At 46.7% G+C, this 19,201-nt stretch overlaps 1 protein-coding gene across 3 annotated transcripts in view; it reads right to left on the reverse strand.

The window, feature by feature from the left end:
• SMCHD1 (structural maintenance of chromosomes flexible hinge domain containing 1) overlaps positions 1 to 19,201 on the reverse strand; it is a 2,128,336-nt gene that overhangs the window by 108,349 nt on the left and 2,000,786 nt on the right. For all 3 annotated transcript variants that reach the window (XM_069219969.1, XM_069219967.1, XM_069219968.1), the window contains one exon: positions 1,330 to 1,501. In XM_069219969.1, coding sequence (XP_069076070.1) covers positions 1,330 to 1,501 — 172 coding nt within the window. The remainder of the gene's footprint in view (positions 1 to 1,329; positions 1,502 to 19,201) is intronic.

Below are 19,201 nucleotides of genomic sequence, written 5' to 3' on the forward strand. Positions count from 1 at the left end.
TCCCTTATCCCCCCCTATTCCTAATAGCCACCCTGACCCAAACCCCCTGTTGCGGTACGGACATACCTGAGGTGGCCACGCCCCTCCGGGTAGGCGGCCGGCTCTTTGGCGATCTCCCGGCTTCTCTCTAACAGGGGCGGGAGGTCCCCTGAACTTTTCCACCTTCTCTGGGTCCTCCGCTCCTTCAACAGGTTCCTCGTTGTCGGTCCTCGGCGTCCGGGTTTCCTCCTCTTCGGGTCGCGTTCGCCGAGCGCTTCTCTCCGTCTCTCCCCTCCTCCACGTTCGGGTCCGTCTTTTCTTTCACTTTTCGTCCAGACGCAGAAGGCGTCTGACGTCATAAGTCCGAGTCCCTCTCGAGTGCCCCGGGGGCATGTAATTGCGGCCGTCGTAATCTCCTGGGAACCGGCGTCCGGAGACGTCCGGTTACACTAAGTATTGCCTCTATGTGCCATAGTATAATTGACAGAGGAAAATAAGTCTTTTGTCCTCATGCCAAAGTTGTGCAACCCCATAGTCGAAGAAATCAGAGGAGTACATTTTCTAATGGACTTGAGAAAGGCTTCTGAGTCAGAGCTCTTTAATGAGCTGAAATACAACTCTTCTCGATCACTACACATCTATTCCTCTCCTTCCTTGAACCCATGCTGTCAGAGTTTAAAAATAAAAAATCGTATTTACTGTGCTACTCAAATTCAGTATGCCAATTTTGATGTCCAATTACAACTGTTGTCCAACTTATGTAGGTGAGTTGCTAAATCTGAGTACACATGCCTTCATACACAATACCTTCAGTAATTCATCCTATTTATGCTATTTGTGGTGACCAATTACAATAGCTGTGCTACTCATTTATGTCCTCACCAACATAAATATCTAATTCACCCATAACTAGCTTGCTTTTATATAATTTATAACCATAAATTTAAATATTCCTAATGCATAACAGATTTTTAATATGTACAGAATACCCAGCTTCCACTGCAAACACACACAGATACACACATACATAAATAACCACCCACATCAATGGACTCCGACACTGGGCTCCCATGGCTGCTTGCTATGCACATATTTAGGTAACTCCCCCTTTTGTGCATATTAATGTAATTGGACATAACAAAGGGGTGTTTTTTAATTTCCATTCTCCAAGAAACACTTACTGAACTATGTACTATCCACATGAATAAAAAGCTTGCTAAACAACTTAACTCCATCTTTTTCTCCAAATTAATAACCCAGTGAGTATTCTCTAGAAAATACATATGCTTTGGCTAGCTTCCATGGAGTATCAGACAGTTCATTAACTTGAAACCAGTCTTCTGAAGTTACCTATCTGTTCACGAAGGGTGTGATAATGTTGTGGAAGAGGTTCTCCAAATACCATGCCTCTGAGTTTGTCTATTGGAGGAGCTTTATTCTGAAGCCCTCCAAACTTTCCATTGCTCCGAATTCGGTCTCCTTCCCTTGTTAACAGTGTTGGACAATGTGTAACCTTTACAAGCTAAGAGAACAGAAATTATAGAGTTAATAATCAACAGAATATCTTGGGTAGTATCCAGTCCAAACAAAAAGCAGAAAATAAACAGCTAATAATCAGAACATATGAAAGAGAGAAAGAAAAACAAATGAAACATTTTAAGTAAAGAAGAAAGAACTGGCAGCAGAGGTTAGTTCTTCAATGTAACCATTTCTCAGTCAAGATCAATAATATTGTTTAAGTACAAGTTACTTACCTTCGGTAACAACATATCAGGTAGAGACATATTCTAGTTGCAGAGTCCTTACCTTAGAATTTTCCCACAGGCGTCAGACTGGAACAGGAGATTTTTTTCTTTGAACAATACCCTTGCGCATTGTTAGGTGGTGTCGGTCGACTCCGCGGGCATCGTAGTCACTGTGATGATGTTGGGAGTAGTACACAGACACCATCTCAGTGCCGTGACGTCAGTCCTTTTCTTTCCGCACCACCCGCTGATCAGGAGAGAGCTACCCTAAGTCACTTTTTGACTGACTTTTTTGGTGCGTCGAGGATGTCCCCGAAGACCGGCTTCAAACTTTGCGAGGACCATCATTGCATGATGTCAGTGATGGATTCGCATCGGGTCTGTTTGTGGTGTCTGGAGCGCAACCACGACCTGAAGTTGTGCTCCGAGTGCTGGGCCATTCACCGAAGGCCTTGAGGGAGCGGTCCCTTAAGCTGATGGCGGCCTGGTGCTCGACTTCACATCGGTCCCGGTCTTGCTCGAGAGGAAGGTCGCAAGACTGTTCGTGGAGCCACCACCACTTGTCCTCCTCGAAGTTTACACATCATTGCGGTTAGGCAGTGAAAGAGGTACTGCAACACTGAGCTATAAATAATACAGCAAGTCATCACTAAAGGCAGCGAAAACCAGGTACAGAGATACATTAGAGGTGGTGATAATTAAGTATACAAAGAGTACGATCACACGTCCTGAAAAAACCTTAAGAAAGCAAGCCATTCGACCTCAGCTTCAGGCACCACAACACAAGACAAAGTACAGGGGATATACTTACAAGGCTGGTAAATCTTGTCAGACCGACTGAAGGAAAATGAGAGGTGGTCAGAATAGCGAATTTCCATCTTGAAACCACCGCCTCCATTCGGTAACCCCAAAAAGCTAAATATTGGTGACTGCCTGGATAGAAATGTTTGATGATTTTTTTGATGAACTAGAAGAAACAGGCAACAGAAAGATTGTCCAATATCTCAAAAATCTTGCTGGTGAAGGAGTAAGAAACTGCTGCGAAATGAAGAAATTCATACTGTCAAATCCAAGAAGCATTAAATCTCAAATTTAATCCAGTGCCGAATGTCGAGTAGAAGAGATATTTTTTCAGTCAAGAATGACAGAAGGTTGGTGAAACAATCAGAAAATTTGTTGAGAGACTTGATATGCTTCTCAAACATCAAGTTCAATGATTTCAATGACAAAGAAGCCAAACGTCTCTGAATTATTGACCGATGTCTGTCAGATTCATTCAGACAACGAATGCTGAGAGAAACCCTTAGTCTGGAGCAAGTTCTCATGGCTGCCAGAGCTACGGAACGTGCTGATAGACAAGCTGCTGATATGGAGGCCAGTGGTGCCCAGAATGAGTCAGTCATGAACATTAAAAGTAGGAAAAAACACAAAGCTGAAGGACACAAAGTGATGTCTCCAAAGAAAAAGAAACTGTGCTTTAGATGTGGACTTTCATTTCACACCAAGATAAATGACCCACTATTGGACAAGTATGCATATGTTGTGGGAAGGAGAACCATTTTATAACACTTTGTAAGGTGAAGGAAAAGTTAAATGCATCACAATGAGAAAACAAAATGGAATCCAGAAATTCAAGAAGCGGCTTTCTACATACGCCCACAAGGCCAATCAACAACATCGGCTGAGGCAAATCAACACCAAATGAAGATGATCGTCATCTAAATCTTCGTCCAATAGTTCTCCAACTTCATTGTCAAGTAACAGTGAGAAAGATAGTTGGGCCATGTCAATATCTATCTCAGAAAAATGTGCGCAAGTTAAACTGGTCACATGCAAAGAAGAATTTGAGTTAAAGACAAGATGATGAGTAAAATCACAAAAGTTAGTCAAACACTGTTTGAAGATTACACTAAAGGTAAATGGCTGTTCCACACCGCTTACTATTGACAGAGGTGAGTTGACAAAACATTAGGCCTGACAAGAAATAATGAACTGTCTCCATTGTCCCGCCACACACTGTCGAAAACTAAAGTGTATACATGACCTGCATCAACACCATTAAAATGTCAATGTTCATTCGTAGCAACCATGAAACATAAAAAGAAAAAAGTGTGAGTAGTCATTCATGTACTTCAAGGTACGGCGTCAAATAAGTTCGTTCCCGTTGGTGTTTCATGGATTAGGAAAAATTAAGATCATGAAAGTGAAATTGCATATCAATGAGGACGTTTGTCCTGCTGCTCAAAGTCATAGACAAACTGCATTTCATCTACAAGAAACTGTTAAGAAAGAAATTGAGACTTAACTAAGGCATGATGTCAGTGAGCGATCTACTGGTCAAACTCTGTGGGTTTTGCCCACAGTGGAAGTGCCCAAAAATGGCAGTGAAGGAGCTGTATGCAACTTTGTTGATATGTGTCAAGCTAACAAGGCAACTGAAAGACAACATCCAGATCCAAACATTACCGACATGATCACAGAGCTAAATAGTGACAATGTTTTTTCTTGCCTTGATGTAAAGAAAGGCAATAATAAAATGGAAAACGAAGAAAATTGGAGGTACATTACTACCTTTTCTACTCATACTGGTTTGTTCAAATATAAAACCTTACGTTTCGGTACGTCTTCAGCTGTAGAATATTTTCAAGGTGTCATTTGACGTATCATTTAACCAATATAACATTACAAAAGAGGCCCAGCTAAAAGAACTACCACAGGATGGAAAGGAAAAAGGATTTTCCTGTTGGAAAAACTCTCACCCACCAGGGTTACCCCTTAGTGGCATGCTTCATCATTGGGTTTCTTCCCGTTCCGCTACAGAGCAGGGCATGCTACGACTTACGGGATACGGATACAAGATATGGTGCCTAGTCGACCTACACCATCTGATGGTGCGCAGAGGTACTGCTCAAAGAAAAATTATCCGGATCCAGTCTGACGCCTGTGGAAATTCAAAGGTAAGGAATCTGCAACTAGAAGTCTCTATCAGATACTGAGCCCAACTCCTACATGGGTCAGTTGAATGAGTGGTCTTGTCAGACACCTTCACTGCCTAACAGCAAGCCGACTACAGGCAAGTCCTGACACAGTTGCTGGGCTGTTTTCTTTGTTACCTGGTCAGACTACCTGGTCAGATGTGGACACTTGAGACACCCTTGCCTGTCAAAGCCAAAATCTACAGACAATCTGATCAAGTCAAAAGAGCATTAGAGCTGAAATAAGCAAGATGCCGGAACTTGGGCTGATTGAGCCCTTTGAAAGCCGCTGTGCTAGCCTAGTGGTTTAGTCCCCAAATCTCATTCCAAGGGAGGTAAACCAGAGCTAGGTTAGAGTGTTTTAGTGCAGTATATCTAGATAATATTGTTGTCCATAGCTCTACTTGGCAGGATCACCTGATCCACCTTAGAAAGGTCCTCATGGCTCTATAGCAGGCAGACCTCACTATCACGGCAACCAAGTGCCAGATAGAGCAGGGCATAGATGTATACTTGGGCCATCTGGTAGGGGGAGGCCAAATGCAACCCACACAACACAGCATCCAGACAATTCTAAACTGGAAGGCTCCAACAACACAGACCCAGGACAGGGCATTACTTGGCTTGACTGAGGATTATAGGAGGTTTGTGAAGAGGTATGGCACTATTGTGGCATCCCTCACAGAACTCACTTCCAAGAAACAGCCAACAATCCAATGACAGTTAGTTGTCAAAAAGCTTTTTGACATCCTGAAGGAGGCACTGTGTTCAGCACCCATTCTAAAGGCTCCAGATTATGCCAAACTGTTCATTGTGCAGATGGATGCCTATATGAACATGGGATAGGAGCGGCCCTATCCCAGACCAACGATGTTGCCCGGGACCTGCCTGTTGATTTCATTAGCAGGAGGTTATTCCCCAGGGAATAGCGTTGGAGTGCCACAGAGAGGAAAGTCTGGTCCCTTAAGAAGCTAAGATCATACTTCATTGTTCAAACTGATGAAAGGCCCCTCAGATGGCTGATGCAAATCAAAGGGGAAAATCCTAAACTGTTGAGGTGGTTCACCTCCCTACAAAGTATGGACTTTACAGTAGAACACAGACCAGGGAATGACCATGCCACTAAAGATGGATTTTCCCATTTTTTTCCACTTAGACAATTAAGGATCTCCTGGGAAAAGTTACCATAATTCCCTTTCATTTGGGACTGGGTTGTGTAGAAAAATGTCCCTTTTGACATGGTCACCCCCACTTTTTGCTCACTAGTACTGAGGTTTTTCGACTGAGGTACACTGGAGGCGAGAGCTCATGCTCTCAGATGTCAGAAACAAAGCCTGCTCCGGAAAGGGGTGTCACCCACTCCAGCAGGATGGGTGTTACATACCCGTATGTGTAGGAAGTTGGCTCTGTATATACTATCTCAAAGTGAGAGACAGTGTGCACAGAGTCCAAGGGTTCCCCTTAGAGGTTGATAGTGGCAAAATTAGATAATTCTAATGCTCTATTTTGAGGAAGTGTGGTCGAGCAGGAGGCTTATCAGAGGGTAGTGTTAAGCATTTGTTGTGCACACAGGCAATAAATGAGGAACCCACAGTCAAAGACTTAACTCCAGGCCAATATTTTTTATATAGGAAAATATATTTTCTTAATTTATTTTAGAACCACAAGATTTGAAGTAAATACATAAAATGTAAGGTACTCCACATAGGTAAGTAAGGAACTTTGAATTAGAGCAGTAACATACACAGTATAGATTAAAATGGCAATAAGCTATTTTAAAAGTGAACACAGTGCAAAATTCAACAGTTCCTGGGGGAGGTAAGTAAGGTTAAGTTTATGAGGTCAGTAAAGCACTTACAAGTTCAGTTTCCTGGGCATAGGCAGCCCACAGTTGGGGGTTCAAGGCAACCTGAAAGTCACCGCACCAGCAACACAGGGCCGGTCAGGTGCAGAGGTCAAAGAAGGGCCCAAAACACAAAGGCGCCTATGGAGAACAGGGGTGCTCCGGTTCAAGTCTACCAACAGGTAAGCACCTGTGTCTTCAGAGGGCAGACTAGGGGGCTTTGACAAACTCCCAGACCATATACTCTTATGGCTACCCTGCACTTACAATGTCTAAGGTTTTGCTTAGACACTGTAGGGGCATAGTGCTCACGCACATATGCCCTCACCTGTGGTATAGTGCACACTGCCTTACAGCTGTAAGGCCTGCTAGAGGGGTGACTTACCTATGCCACAGGCAGTGTGAGGCTGGCATGGCACTCTGAGGGGATCAACTTAGTCTTTCTCTCCACCAGCACACACAAGCTGTGAGGCAGTGTGCTTGTGCTGAGTGAGGGGTCCCCAGGGCGGCATAAGACATGCTGCAGCCCTTATAGAGCTTCCCTGGCATCAGGGTCCCTGGTACCAGTTACAAAGGACTTATCTGAGTGCCAGGCTTGTGCCATTTGTGGAGACAAAGGTACAGTTTAGGGAAAGAACACTGGTGCTGGGGCCTGGTTAGCAGGATCCCAGCACACTTTCAATCAAAACTTAGCATCAGCAAAGGTAAAAAGTTAGTGGGTAACCATGCCAAGGGGGCATTTCCTTACACTTACTAAAAAGGTTGAAGCGCTGGAAAGAGAGCTTACTGAATTAGAAGACAGAAATAGAAAGGGGAACCTTAAGATATTTGATTGATCAGAAAATTCTCAAACCGGGTCTGAAGATTGTATTAGTTTGGATTCAACGCATTCTTAGCATCTCGTTTTAACGAATTTGAGATTGAGCACGCACACAGGATACCATCAACACTAATGGAAAACTTTAAATCACCTTGACCCCTTATATTCAGACCATTCAGATTTCAACATTCAAAATTCATTCTTAATCGGAGGAGAAAGGTAAAATCAGTCACCTGGAATGGGGAGAAAATAGTAATATCTTAAGACTATGTTAAGGCGACAGTTACAAGGAGTAGACACAAGTTGAAATCACTTACTATTACTTTCGCTTTTGCTGGGCCTTCAAAAAAGAGAACTGTACATAAAAGGAAGAACAAGTTACTTACCTTGGGTAACACCTTATCTGGAAGAGACATTATCTAGTTGCAGATTCCTTACCTTTGAATTTCCCCCAGGAGGCTGGATTCGAAGATTTCTCTCGAGCAGTACCCGAGCGGGTTGTTAGGTGGTGTTAACTGGTCCTGTGCCCATTGTCGGCATCGTGCACACTGAATATGACATCATGGGTGCTATATAGGCCCCACCTCGGCGCATCAGGAGTGTTGACACTCAAAAAACTTTGACAAAAAGTAAAAAAAGATCAGTCAAAAAAAAAATACTAAGGGGTAAGCTCTTCTTCGGATCAGCCCTAAACTGGTGCAGAAAGAAAAGAACACGTCAGCGCGCTGGGGTGGTGCTTATATAGGAACCATTACGTCACATCCAGTGCGGACAGCACCGACGACACTTAACAGCGCGCAGGGGGGTACTGCTCAAGAAAAATCTCTGGCTTCAGACTGGCACCTGGTAGAAATTCTAAGGTAAGGAATCTGCAACTAGAAGTCTCTATCAGATCTGTAGCACACAGTCTTTGGCTAGGCGTAACAAGCAAACTGACAGGCCTTACTGGTCGAACTAATCTACTTACAATGACCGGCTATCTGCTTGTGCTATACAGGAAGAGGCTCAAAGGGGGTAGTCACTACACGTTTCGTTTACCTAGAGATGCTCATAACTCACAGACTGATAACTATGCATTAGAAAACCAGAGCTCTGCCAGGCATAGAATGATGGCGAGTGGATACACTCCTATGCGGTAAAGCAGAAGTGACAGCACTGCGAAGCCAAATGGCCTGCAGCCTACACAACAAACAATAGCGGCAGATTGGGAAGAAATGCTGGAGGTCCTGCAGCCACCTGTAGATGACTAAAACCTATAACTATCTGTGACACTTTCAGACAGCGTAGCTCTTTTTTACATGGATAGCTGATCATTCAGTGTGAGGTGACCATGGCCCTATGCTGATGCCTTTCGCGATTTGTGATATATTGCCAGAGCAATTAAATTTGGGGTTGTGAGGGAGTGAAGGTTAGGGACTTCATTGTTATTTTTTGTGTCAACTGATTGTCTCCCAATAATATGGGAAGCCTTGAACATTGTGTTGCATGCTTGTTTAATTGTTCTCTTTTACTGCTTGTTTGATCTACCACCTTGGGAGCACATAACTCCTGTAAATGCAGACACATCATACAATTGCTGTCTGTGAACAGATATACCTATGCTGTATCACATATCTGACTCTTGATTGCTAGCACTCTGTTGTATGTTAACTATGAAAATGCTAATAAGGATGGTTTTAAAAAAAGCTGTGCCCAGAGCAAAGCCTTACAGGCTAGTGACAAAAAGATTATCAGACAGTTCCACTTGAAAATGATACTCCTGTCTGTCCTTGCACCAGGTGATGGATTTAGAACACTGGTCAGAGTAGATGACCTGACCTTTGTGGACAGGCGGCCAGAAGCCAAAATCACATCCACCACCTCTGGAGGGAAGATTAAGCCATGCAGCTGGTCCTGTTCAATCTCCAAACATGGAGGTGTAGATTGTGGAGGCTGGGTTGCAGGACTGTGTCCTCCTATGCGGAAGGCAAATCTTTCAAAAAAGGCAGCAAAAGGGTAGGGCAGATGCTCGAAATCCAATTAAATGCTATTAATATGAGCTGGGCGAGGTCCCTCTTGACCTTCTCCAAGACGTAAGGAATCAGTAACAGGGGCAATGCATGAAGTAGGAATGCAGGAAGGAGGCCAGAATTCCCCCAAAGGTTTCCTAAAAGGTCTTAGGAAGGAACTCCAGGGTGTAAAAGCTGAGGCTTCAATTGTTGGTGACAGTAGCACACAGATCTACTGAGGGCATGCCTTACTGCAGGAAGATGCACTGAATCACCTCTGGAAGCAGACTTATGATCTGCTGCACGATGCCTGTTGTGTTTGTCTGGCTTGATGTTCAGGAAACCCTCCAAGTGGTTGTCAATTATGGATAGCTTTGGGGGCCCAGCCACCTTCAAAACCTCAGCACCTCTAGACTGACAGTATGGGACCTCACTTTAATTCCCTCTTGCTTGCTGCAGTACCACATGACTGTTGTGTTGTTCATCAGGACCGGGGCTAACTTGCCTTTGATGGAAGGCATAAAGTCTTAGGTTAGGCATTTAGCATGCATCCCTGGAAGGTTAATTGGATGGTGGAAGGGCAGGACAGTTAACTGGAAGCGCTCCAACCAAAAAAACAATCCTAAGAAAATGCCTGCGGAATCAGTACATGAGTGTATACAAAAAGGAGTGGGGAGCCCATATAACCCTCTAGAGCCCAGGCTACACCACTTACATGAAAACAAGAAAGGAAGCTCTAGCAGGGTAGATATGCAAAGACTTTGAATCAGAGGTTGACTTATTACTTGTTGCTCCTGGTTGATCAACTTGTCTTATACAATTAAATCAGTTTTATTCAAATAATAACTATACCTTAAATTATAGAGGTATTGCTGCACCACAGTCAAAAAAAGCACTGACAACCAAAGCCATTTACTTAACCGATTCTGTGCCGCGGACGTAATGGTTACGTCCCGCGGAACAGTGCTCATGTGCCGAGGACGTAACCATTACGTCCTCTGCAATGAGCTCAGAGGGAGCGCTAGCGCTCCCTCTGTGGACTTCCCTCCCACCCCCAAGGCAGGGATAGAAGGGAAAGCCCTTCCCCTTCCACCCTGACCCCCCCAGTGAAGTCTGACCTCATCAGAGGCCACTTCCCCATTGCACTGGAAGCTGAGCTTCCAGCGCGATCGGAAGAGAAATGCAAAGCATTTCTCTTCCGATCATGTGATGGGGGCATGAGAGGCTTCAAAGGGAAGGAAAATAATTTCCTTCCCTTTGAAATGCCCACTAGACACCAGGGATGTATTTTTCAAAGGAAACTGGCATGAGGGGAGCGACCCCTTGGGAAAGGGTCACTCCCCAGGGGGGGCAATATTTTTCAAGGCCTTTTCTATCGGCCTATGTTAGGCCGATCTGCCCCCTGGGGGGGGAGGGGCAGAAGCCTCTAGGCGCAAGGGATAAAAAAATTGAAGTTTAAAAAAAAAAAAAAAATAAGAGGGTGGGGTATGGAAATACCTCCACCCCAAATAAATGGTGCCAAAGTTGTTCTGCCCACCAGTGGGCAGATGGGGCAATTACCCCTGATCCATAACCTGGGGGGGGCAGAAAGTCTACTAGATGCCAGGGAATAAAAAATATATATATATATATATATATTGGGGTGGTGGCTACCAACCATTATGGGCCTGGTTACGCCCCCACCTCAACTGAAGGGGGTAACAGTCTTTCAGCTCTCCCCCGCACTCTAAAACATCTTATCCCACAGCAAGCAAGAAGACATTTGATTATTTTGGGTTTTAGTTTTACATTTGGGCCATGAGAGCATGGCTTACTCTCAAAATCGTCCCACTTGCAATGGTGAGGGCTGCACTTTATGGGCTGTAGGACGCTGCCATGTAAAAAAAAAAAACACAAGACCTAGACACATCTGAAAACTAAACATATGGGTGATTCCAGGATGGTGTGTTTCACTTGCAACCGGCGCCATTTTTGTACCCACAATCCTCTGCAAACCTCCAACTTTGCTGGAAATCACACATTTTCCCACGTTTTTGTGATGGAACCTTCCGGAATCCACAAAATTCCTACCACCCAGCATTGTCTCGTCTATACTGATAAAAATTATGCTGCACTTGTCAGCCAAAAAATGATTTTTTTGCAAACTGCCCTTTTGGATCCCCTTTGGTTCCCCCTCAATATCGACATGTTTTTGGCTCTTCCCTTTTACAAGCACTTGGCCCACCTACACAAATGATATCATTTTTTACCGGGAGACTGTGGGGAACATTGGGTGGTATGAAATGTGTCCCAGTGCTGTGATCCCACACAGAAAGGTGGGAAAATTTTGATTTTTTTAGCTACATTTGAGGTTTGCTGAGGATTCTGGGTAAGAAAACATTGGGGGATCCACGCAAGTCACACCTCAATGGACTCCCTCAGGTGTCTAGTTTTTAGAAATGTCTGGGTTTGGTAGGTTTCCCTAGCAGGCTGCTGAGCCCAGAACCAAAAACGCAGGTGCCCCCTGCAAAAACAGGTCGTTTTGTATTTGATAATTTTGATGTGTCCAGATAGTGTTTTGGGGCATTTCCTTTTGCGGGCAGTAGGCCCACCAACAAAAGTGAGGTACCATTTTTATCGGGAGACATGGGGGAACGCTGGGTGGAAGAAAATATGTGGCTCCTCTCTGATTCCAGAACTTTCTGTCACCGAAATGAGAGGAAAAAGTGTTTTTGTGGCCAAATTTTGAGGTTTGCAAAGGATTCTGGGTAAAAGAACCTGGTCAGAGCCCCACAAGTCACCCCATCTTGGATTCCCCTAGGTGTCTAGTTTTCAAAACAGCACAAGTCACCCCATCTTGGATTCCCCTAGGTGTCTAGTTTTCAAAACAGCACAGGTTTGGTATGTTTCCCTAGGTGCCGGCTGAGCTAGAGGCCAAAATCCACAGTTAGCCACTTTGCAAAAAAACAGCTCTGTTTTCTTTGTGAAAATGTGATGTGTCCATGTTGTGTTTTGGGGCAGTTCCTGTGTGGGCGCTAGGTTTATCGGCAGACATGGGGGAAACACAGAATAGCAAAGTGTTATTGCCCCTTGTCTTTCTCTACATTTTTTCCTTCAAATGTAAGACAGTGTGTAAAAAAGACGTCTATTTGAGAAATGCTCTGTAATTCACGTGCTAGTATGGGCACCCCGGAATTCAGAGATGTGCAAATGACCGCTGCTTCTCAACACCTTATCTTGTGGCCATTTCAGAAATACTTTGGTTTTCTTGATACCTATTGTTCATTTTTTATATTTCAGCAAATTAATTGTTGAAAACCTGGTATAGAATGAAAACCCATTGCAAGGTGCAGCTCATTTATTGGCTCTGGGTACCTAGGGTTCTTGAACCTACAAGCCCTATATATTCCCGCAACCAGAAGAGTCCAGCTGACGTAACAAGTTACTTACTTTCGGTAACGAGGTACCTGGTAGAGACTCTATCTAGCTGCAGATTCCTTACCTTAGAATTCTCTGGCGTCAGCTTCGAATCCAGAGTTTTTTCTGAGCAGTACCCTGCTCGCGCGCCATCGGGCGTCGTCGTTCGGATCCGCGTGCGACCAGCTCCGCGTGCGTCGTCAGCGTCGTTGGAGCCGTCTATGACGTCACGGTTGTCTATATAGACGCCGTCTCGGCGTGCGTACGTCAGTTCTTTTCCACAACTTCCCACGCCAGAAGCGCAGAATCATGGAAGAACCAACCAATATGCATTTAACCTCTTTGACTGTTTGGAGTAAAAACACTTTCATGCCTATAAGAAAGGCAAAAGTTGCCAAAATCAAAAATATACATATGTACACATAAAAACATATATATATATATATATATATATATATATATATATACACATATGCACATGAGAAAAAATTTCCCCAGAGCGGGGAGGCTTGGGCGGGTGTAAGGAATCTGCAGCTAGATAGAGTCTCTACCAGATACCTCGTTACCGAAGGTAAGTAACTTGTTCATCTGATAGAGACGTCTAGCTGCAGCTTCCTTACCTTAGAATAGATACCCAAGATATGACCCATGGCGGTGGGTCTGAAGGAGATTTTTTTTGTTTTTTTTTTATACTAGGAAGTCCTGCAAGACAGAACGGGCAAAATGCCCCTCTCTTCTCACCTGCCTATCCAGGCAGTAGTGTTTCTCAAACGTGTGTAAAGAAGCCCACGTTGCAGCCTGACAGATGTCCACCACTGGTACGCCACGTGCTAACGCAGTGGTAGCAGCTTTCCCCCTAGTGGAATGAGCTCTCAAGCCCTCGGGAGGCTGCTTCTTCGCCAAAGCGTAGCATATTTTTATACAGAGAACGACCCACACGAAAATGGATTGTTTCTGTACGCCCTATCCTTGTTTGCACCAACGTACCGCACAAAGAGTTAGTCGTCCACCCGGAACTCTTTAGTGCGGTCAAGGTAGAACAATAACGCTCCTTTTGGGTCCAGTCGATGGAGACGCTCCTCTTCCTTAGAGGGATGCGGTGGTGCAAAGAAGGTGGGCAGGGTGATAGTTTGACCCAGAAGGAAAGGGTCACCACCTTGAGGAGGAAAGAGGCACAAGTTCTTAACACCACCTTGTCAGGATATATCATGAGATAAGGTGGCTTAGAAGATAAAGCCTGCAGCTCACTCACTCTCCTGGCAGATGTAATTGCCACCAAAAAAGCTGATTTAATAGTGAGCAGCCGGAGAGGACAGTTATGCAAGGGCTCGAAAGGAGCACACATAAGGAAGGTAAGAACCAAATTAAGATCCCACTGGGGCATAACGAAAGGCACAGGCGGGAACAGATGTAAAAGCCCTTTCAAAAACCTCTGTACTATAGGTGATTTAAACAGAGATGGTTGATCGGGCAACTGAAGAAAAGCCGATAAGGCTGCAAGATAGCCCTTGAGAGTCCCCAAGAAGGAACCCTGCTGGGCGAGAGACAAAATAAACAAAAGGATGTTAGACAGAGAAAAAGAAAGAGGATCAATAGACCTCTCTGAACAATATGAAACAAAACGTTTCCAACGGCAGGCGTAGATCGACTTAGTTGAGGGACGCCTGGCTGCCAGAATGACATCGCAGACCTCGGGAGGGAGGTCATAAACCATCAACTGTTGCCGCTCAATCTCCACGCATGAAGGCGCAAAGTTGACAGGTTCGGGTGGAGAACCTTCCCCTGCTGCTGTGAAAGAAGATCCTCCCGAAGAGGCAGCCTGATTGGAGGAACGATGCGCATTTTGAGAAGCTCTGGATACCAAACTCTCTGTGCCCAATCCGGAGCCACAAGGACTACTTGGGCCCGGACGTTCTTGATTTTCTTGAGAACTCTGGGCGGAAGTGGTATAGGCGGAAAAGCGTACAGGAGGCCTGAACTCCACTCGCGGCGAGAAGCGTCGCCTAGCGATAGCCCCCTTGGAAACTCCAATGCGCAAAACTGCTGACATTGTGCGTTCTCTGCGGAGGCGAACAGATCTAACCAAGGCTCTCCCCACTGCTGAAAGAGTCCTTGCGCCACCTCCGGATGGAGACACCATTCGTGATCCTCTAAGCATTTTCGGCTGAGTTTGTCTGCTCTGGCGTTCAGAGAACTTGCCAGGTGTTGAACCACCTTGGTCATGCCCTGCTGTTCCAGCCATGTCCAGAGACGTAAAGCCTCTTGACAAAGGGTCCACGACCCCACACCGCCCTGCTTGTTGCAGTACCACATTGTGGTAGTGTTGTCCGTGAACACCTGCACCACCTTCCCTTTCACAACAGGAAGAAATGCTTTTAATGCTAGCTGGATCGCCCGAAGCTCCAACAAGTTGATGTGGAGCCCGGATTCCGCCGGAGACCAGTGACCTCTGATCTCCACCTCCCCCAGATGGCCGCCCCATCCCAGAAGTGATGCATCTGTCACTACCGTTAGATCTGGTTGGGGAAGGGAGAGGGGTCTGCCCTTGACCCACTCGCAGTTCACTAACCACCACTACTGCAGATCTTCCGCAGTCCTCTCCGAGATCTGAACCACGTCGGTAAGATTTACCTGATGCTGTGCCCATTGGAACTTCTGCAGAGTCCTCATGCGCCATCTGGCATGCTTGACCAACAGGATGCAGGAAGCCATGAGTCCCAGCAGCCTCAGAGTCTGTCTCACCGAGATCCAGGATAGAGGCCGAAACATCGGAATCATAACCTGAATATCCTGAACCCGCTGATCGGGAGGATAAGCCCGATACTGCACTGTGTCCAGAACAGCTCCGATGAAAGAGAGCTTCTGAGAGGGAGTCAGGTGTGACTTCAGCACATTTATAGTGAACCCCAGCGAATGCAAGAGGTCCGCCGTCGTCTGGAGGTGGGTGACGAGAGCCTGGGGCGTAGGAGCCTTCAACAGCCAATCGTCAAAGTAGAGGAAGACTGAAATCCCTGACCTGCGCAAATGAGCTGCCACCACCGCCATCACCTTTGTGAACACCCGAGGGGCACTGGTGAGACCGAAAGGAAGCACAGTAAACTGAAAGTGCTCGTGCACCACCTTGAACCGCAGGTAACGCCGCCTGTGGCTTGGCAGGATAGGAATATGGAAATATGCAAATCCAACGCTACCATCCAGTCTCCTTGGTCCAGGGCAGACAAAACCTGAGCAAGAGTGAGCATCTTGAATTTCTCCTTCTTGAAGAAGAGATTGACGTCCCTTAAATCCAAGATAGGGCGAAGGCCTTTGTTCTTTTTGGGAATCAGAAAGTAGCGGGAATAACAACCACTGCCTACTTCTGATATCGGGACTCTTTCTATGGCTCCCTTGGCCAAGAGAGCTGTAACTTCCTCGCGGAGCAAAGCCAGATGGTCCTCCATCAGCCATTCCTTTGTCGGAGGGATAGAAGGAGGAAAAGACTGGAAGGGAAGAGAGTAGCCCTTCCGTATGATCTGCAGGACCCACTTGTCCGTGGTGATGGAAAGCCAGTGAGGGAGATGAAAACAAATCCTCCCTCCAACTGGACGGACATGATCCTGCAGAACCACACTAGGAGGGCTTGGGCGCAGTGGAGGGGGGCTGTGTGGCGGCCGACCTCTGGCCATACCCTCTGGGTCTGATGGTACCACGACCACGTCCTCTTCCGGGATGCTGTGAAGCCTGAGGACGGTGGCTAAACTGTGGCTGGCGTGGTACCACGCCCCTCCCGAAGCCTCAGAAGGGGCGAAAGACAGACTGCTGTCATGCCGGCGTTGAAAGGCCCAAGGATCTGGCCGTGGCTCGAGAATCCTTGAACCTCTCAAGCGTGGAGTCTGCCTTTTCGCCAAAAAGGCGAGAGCCATCAAAGGGCATGTCCATCAAGCTGGACTGGACATCCCCTGAAAAACCAGTAGAACGTAGCCAGGTGTGGCGACGTAGGGCCACTGAAATCGATCTGCCCAGCGAGTCAGTCGTGTCCAAGCCACACCGGATTGTAAACTTGGCTGCATCTCTCCCATCCTTTACAGCCTGGGTGAGAGAGTCCCGTACGCCCTCCAGGACCTGTGGCAGCACTTCCGCCACCGTATCCCATAAAGTATGGGAATAACAGCCCAATAGGCAAGAGATGTTTACAGACCTCAATGCCAGGCTGGAGGAAGAGAACATCATCTTCTCAAGCTGATCCAGCCTCTTGGATTCCCTATCCGGGGGAGCGGAAGAGAAGGCACCACAGGAAGTAGAGGCTTGGACAACCAAGCTCTCAGGAGTGGGGTGTTCTTTCAGGAAACTAGGGTCCCTGGGAGCGGGTCTATGGCGGCTGACCGTCCTATTCACAGAAGCCCCTGTGCTGGGTTTGGACCACATACCCAGAAGGACGTCAGTAAGAGCCTCATTGAAGGGCAACAACGGCTCCGATGTTGACACCCTGGCTGAAGCACTTCTGTCCGGATATTCGTCCTGACTGGCACCGTAGGCAAATCTAGGTCCAAGACCTCAGCTGCCCTACGCACCACCATAGCGAAAGAAGCCCCCTCCTCCGTAGCCACATTAGGAGGAGAGAGCATACCAGTATCTGGAGATGTGTCCAGTTCACTGGCCTCCCCTAGATCCTCATACCAGTCCTGCTGCAATCCTGATTCCAAAGGGCCTCAGACCCCTCCCATTCCTCTCCTGCGTCTAGCTGTTCTAAATAATGCTCAGACAATGATCTGGGCCGAATCGGCTCCGTCGAAGTCGACGTCGTACGCCGTCGCTACGGATCATCCGGAATAAGGATGAGGCTGCCACCGGTGGGCGCCGGTGGCGGAATCGTCGACGTCGGACCCGGTGCCAAAGGAGGCCGACTGTGAGAGACCGGCGCCGGTCCAGATCTGATATCGGATCCTGAGGTCCCCAACGGCACCAATGCTACCGGCGTCGAATCTGAAGGGGCCCCTTCTGACCCCACGGGGCCCAAAGACCCACCGGAGGGTACAGCCCGCTCAAAAACAAGACGCATGTCCTCGTAGAATTCTTTTATTTGAGCGGGTTGATCCGGTCCCCGGAAAGGAGGGGAAGACGCGGACTCGACCCTGGGGACGGCGCCGCAGAACCGCGCTCGGAACGTCGACGTTCCCTAGACGCCTCGTCGCCGATGGGCGTGGCGAAGACGAAGTCCACTTGGACTTCTTCTTCTTCTTCTTCTTGTGCCTCTTACCTTCCAATGACCTCGAATGCGAGGAAGAGGACTTGGGGCTCCGGGAGCGGTGCCGCGACCTCCTCCTACTGCGGGACCGTGACCTCGGCGGAGTCGCACCGACCTAAGACGAATGTCGGGCCGCAAGAAACTTAAGGGATCTCTCCCTCAAGGCCTTCGGCACCATGGCCCGACAATCAGAGCACGAGGTGGAATTGTGGTCCTTGTCCAGGCACCAAAGACAAACTCGGTGCGGATCCGTCACCGACATGGTGCGATGACACGCACCACACGGCTTGAATCCTGTCTTTCTCGAAGACATGACTCCAAACAGTCAAAAAAGCGTTGACAAACTGTCAAAGCAGGGTAGCTCTTTCCAAAACTGACCTTAACCGGCGCGGAAGGAAAAGAACTGACGTACACGCGCCGAGACGGCGTCTATATAGACAACCGTAACGTCAGAGATGGCTCCAACGACGCACGCGGAGCTGGTCGACGCACCCGGCTCTGAACAACGCTGCCCGACGGCGCGCGCGCAGGGTACTGCTCAGAAAAAGCTCCGGATTCGAAGCTGATGCCAGGGAATTCTAAGGTAAGGACGCTGCAGCTAGAAGTCTCTATCAGATGGTATATGTCTTTAAAAAATCTGACATCGCAGGGAAAAGTTACAGAGTAAAACGTGGAGAAAAATGGCTGTTTTTTTCACCTCATTTCAATATTCTTTTATTTCAGCTGTTATTTTCTGTAGGAAACACTTATACGATCTACACAAATGACCCCTTGCTCAATTCAGAATTATGTCTACTTTTCAGAAATGCTTAGCTTTCTGGGATCCAGCATTGGTTTCTTACCCATTTCTGTCACTAACTGGAAGAAGGCTGAAAGCACAAAAAATAGTAAAAATAGAGTATGTCCCAGTAAAAAGTCAAAGTTGTGTTGAAAAACTGTGGTTTCTAATTCAAGTCTGCCTGTTCCTGAAAGCTGGTGATTTTACCACCGCAAACACTTTGTTGATGCCATTTTCAGGGGAAAAACCACGAGCCTTCCTCGGCAGCCCTTTTTCCCCCTTTTTTTTTAAAAACGAAATTTTTGCTATATTTTGGCTCATTTCTTGGTCTCCTTCAGGGGAACCCAAAAAGTCTGGGTACCTCTAGAATCTCTAGGATGTTGGGAAAAAAGGATGCAAATTTGACCTGGGTAGCTTATGTGAACAAAAAGTTATGAGGGCCTAAGCGCGAAC

The sequence above is a fragment of the Pleurodeles waltl genome, chromosome 2_2 (genome assembly GCF_031143425.1).
Source record: "Pleurodeles waltl isolate 20211129_DDA chromosome 2_2, aPleWal1.hap1.20221129, whole genome shotgun sequence".
NCBI classification, from domain to species: domain Eukaryota; kingdom Metazoa; phylum Chordata; class Amphibia; order Caudata; family Salamandridae; genus Pleurodeles; species Pleurodeles waltl.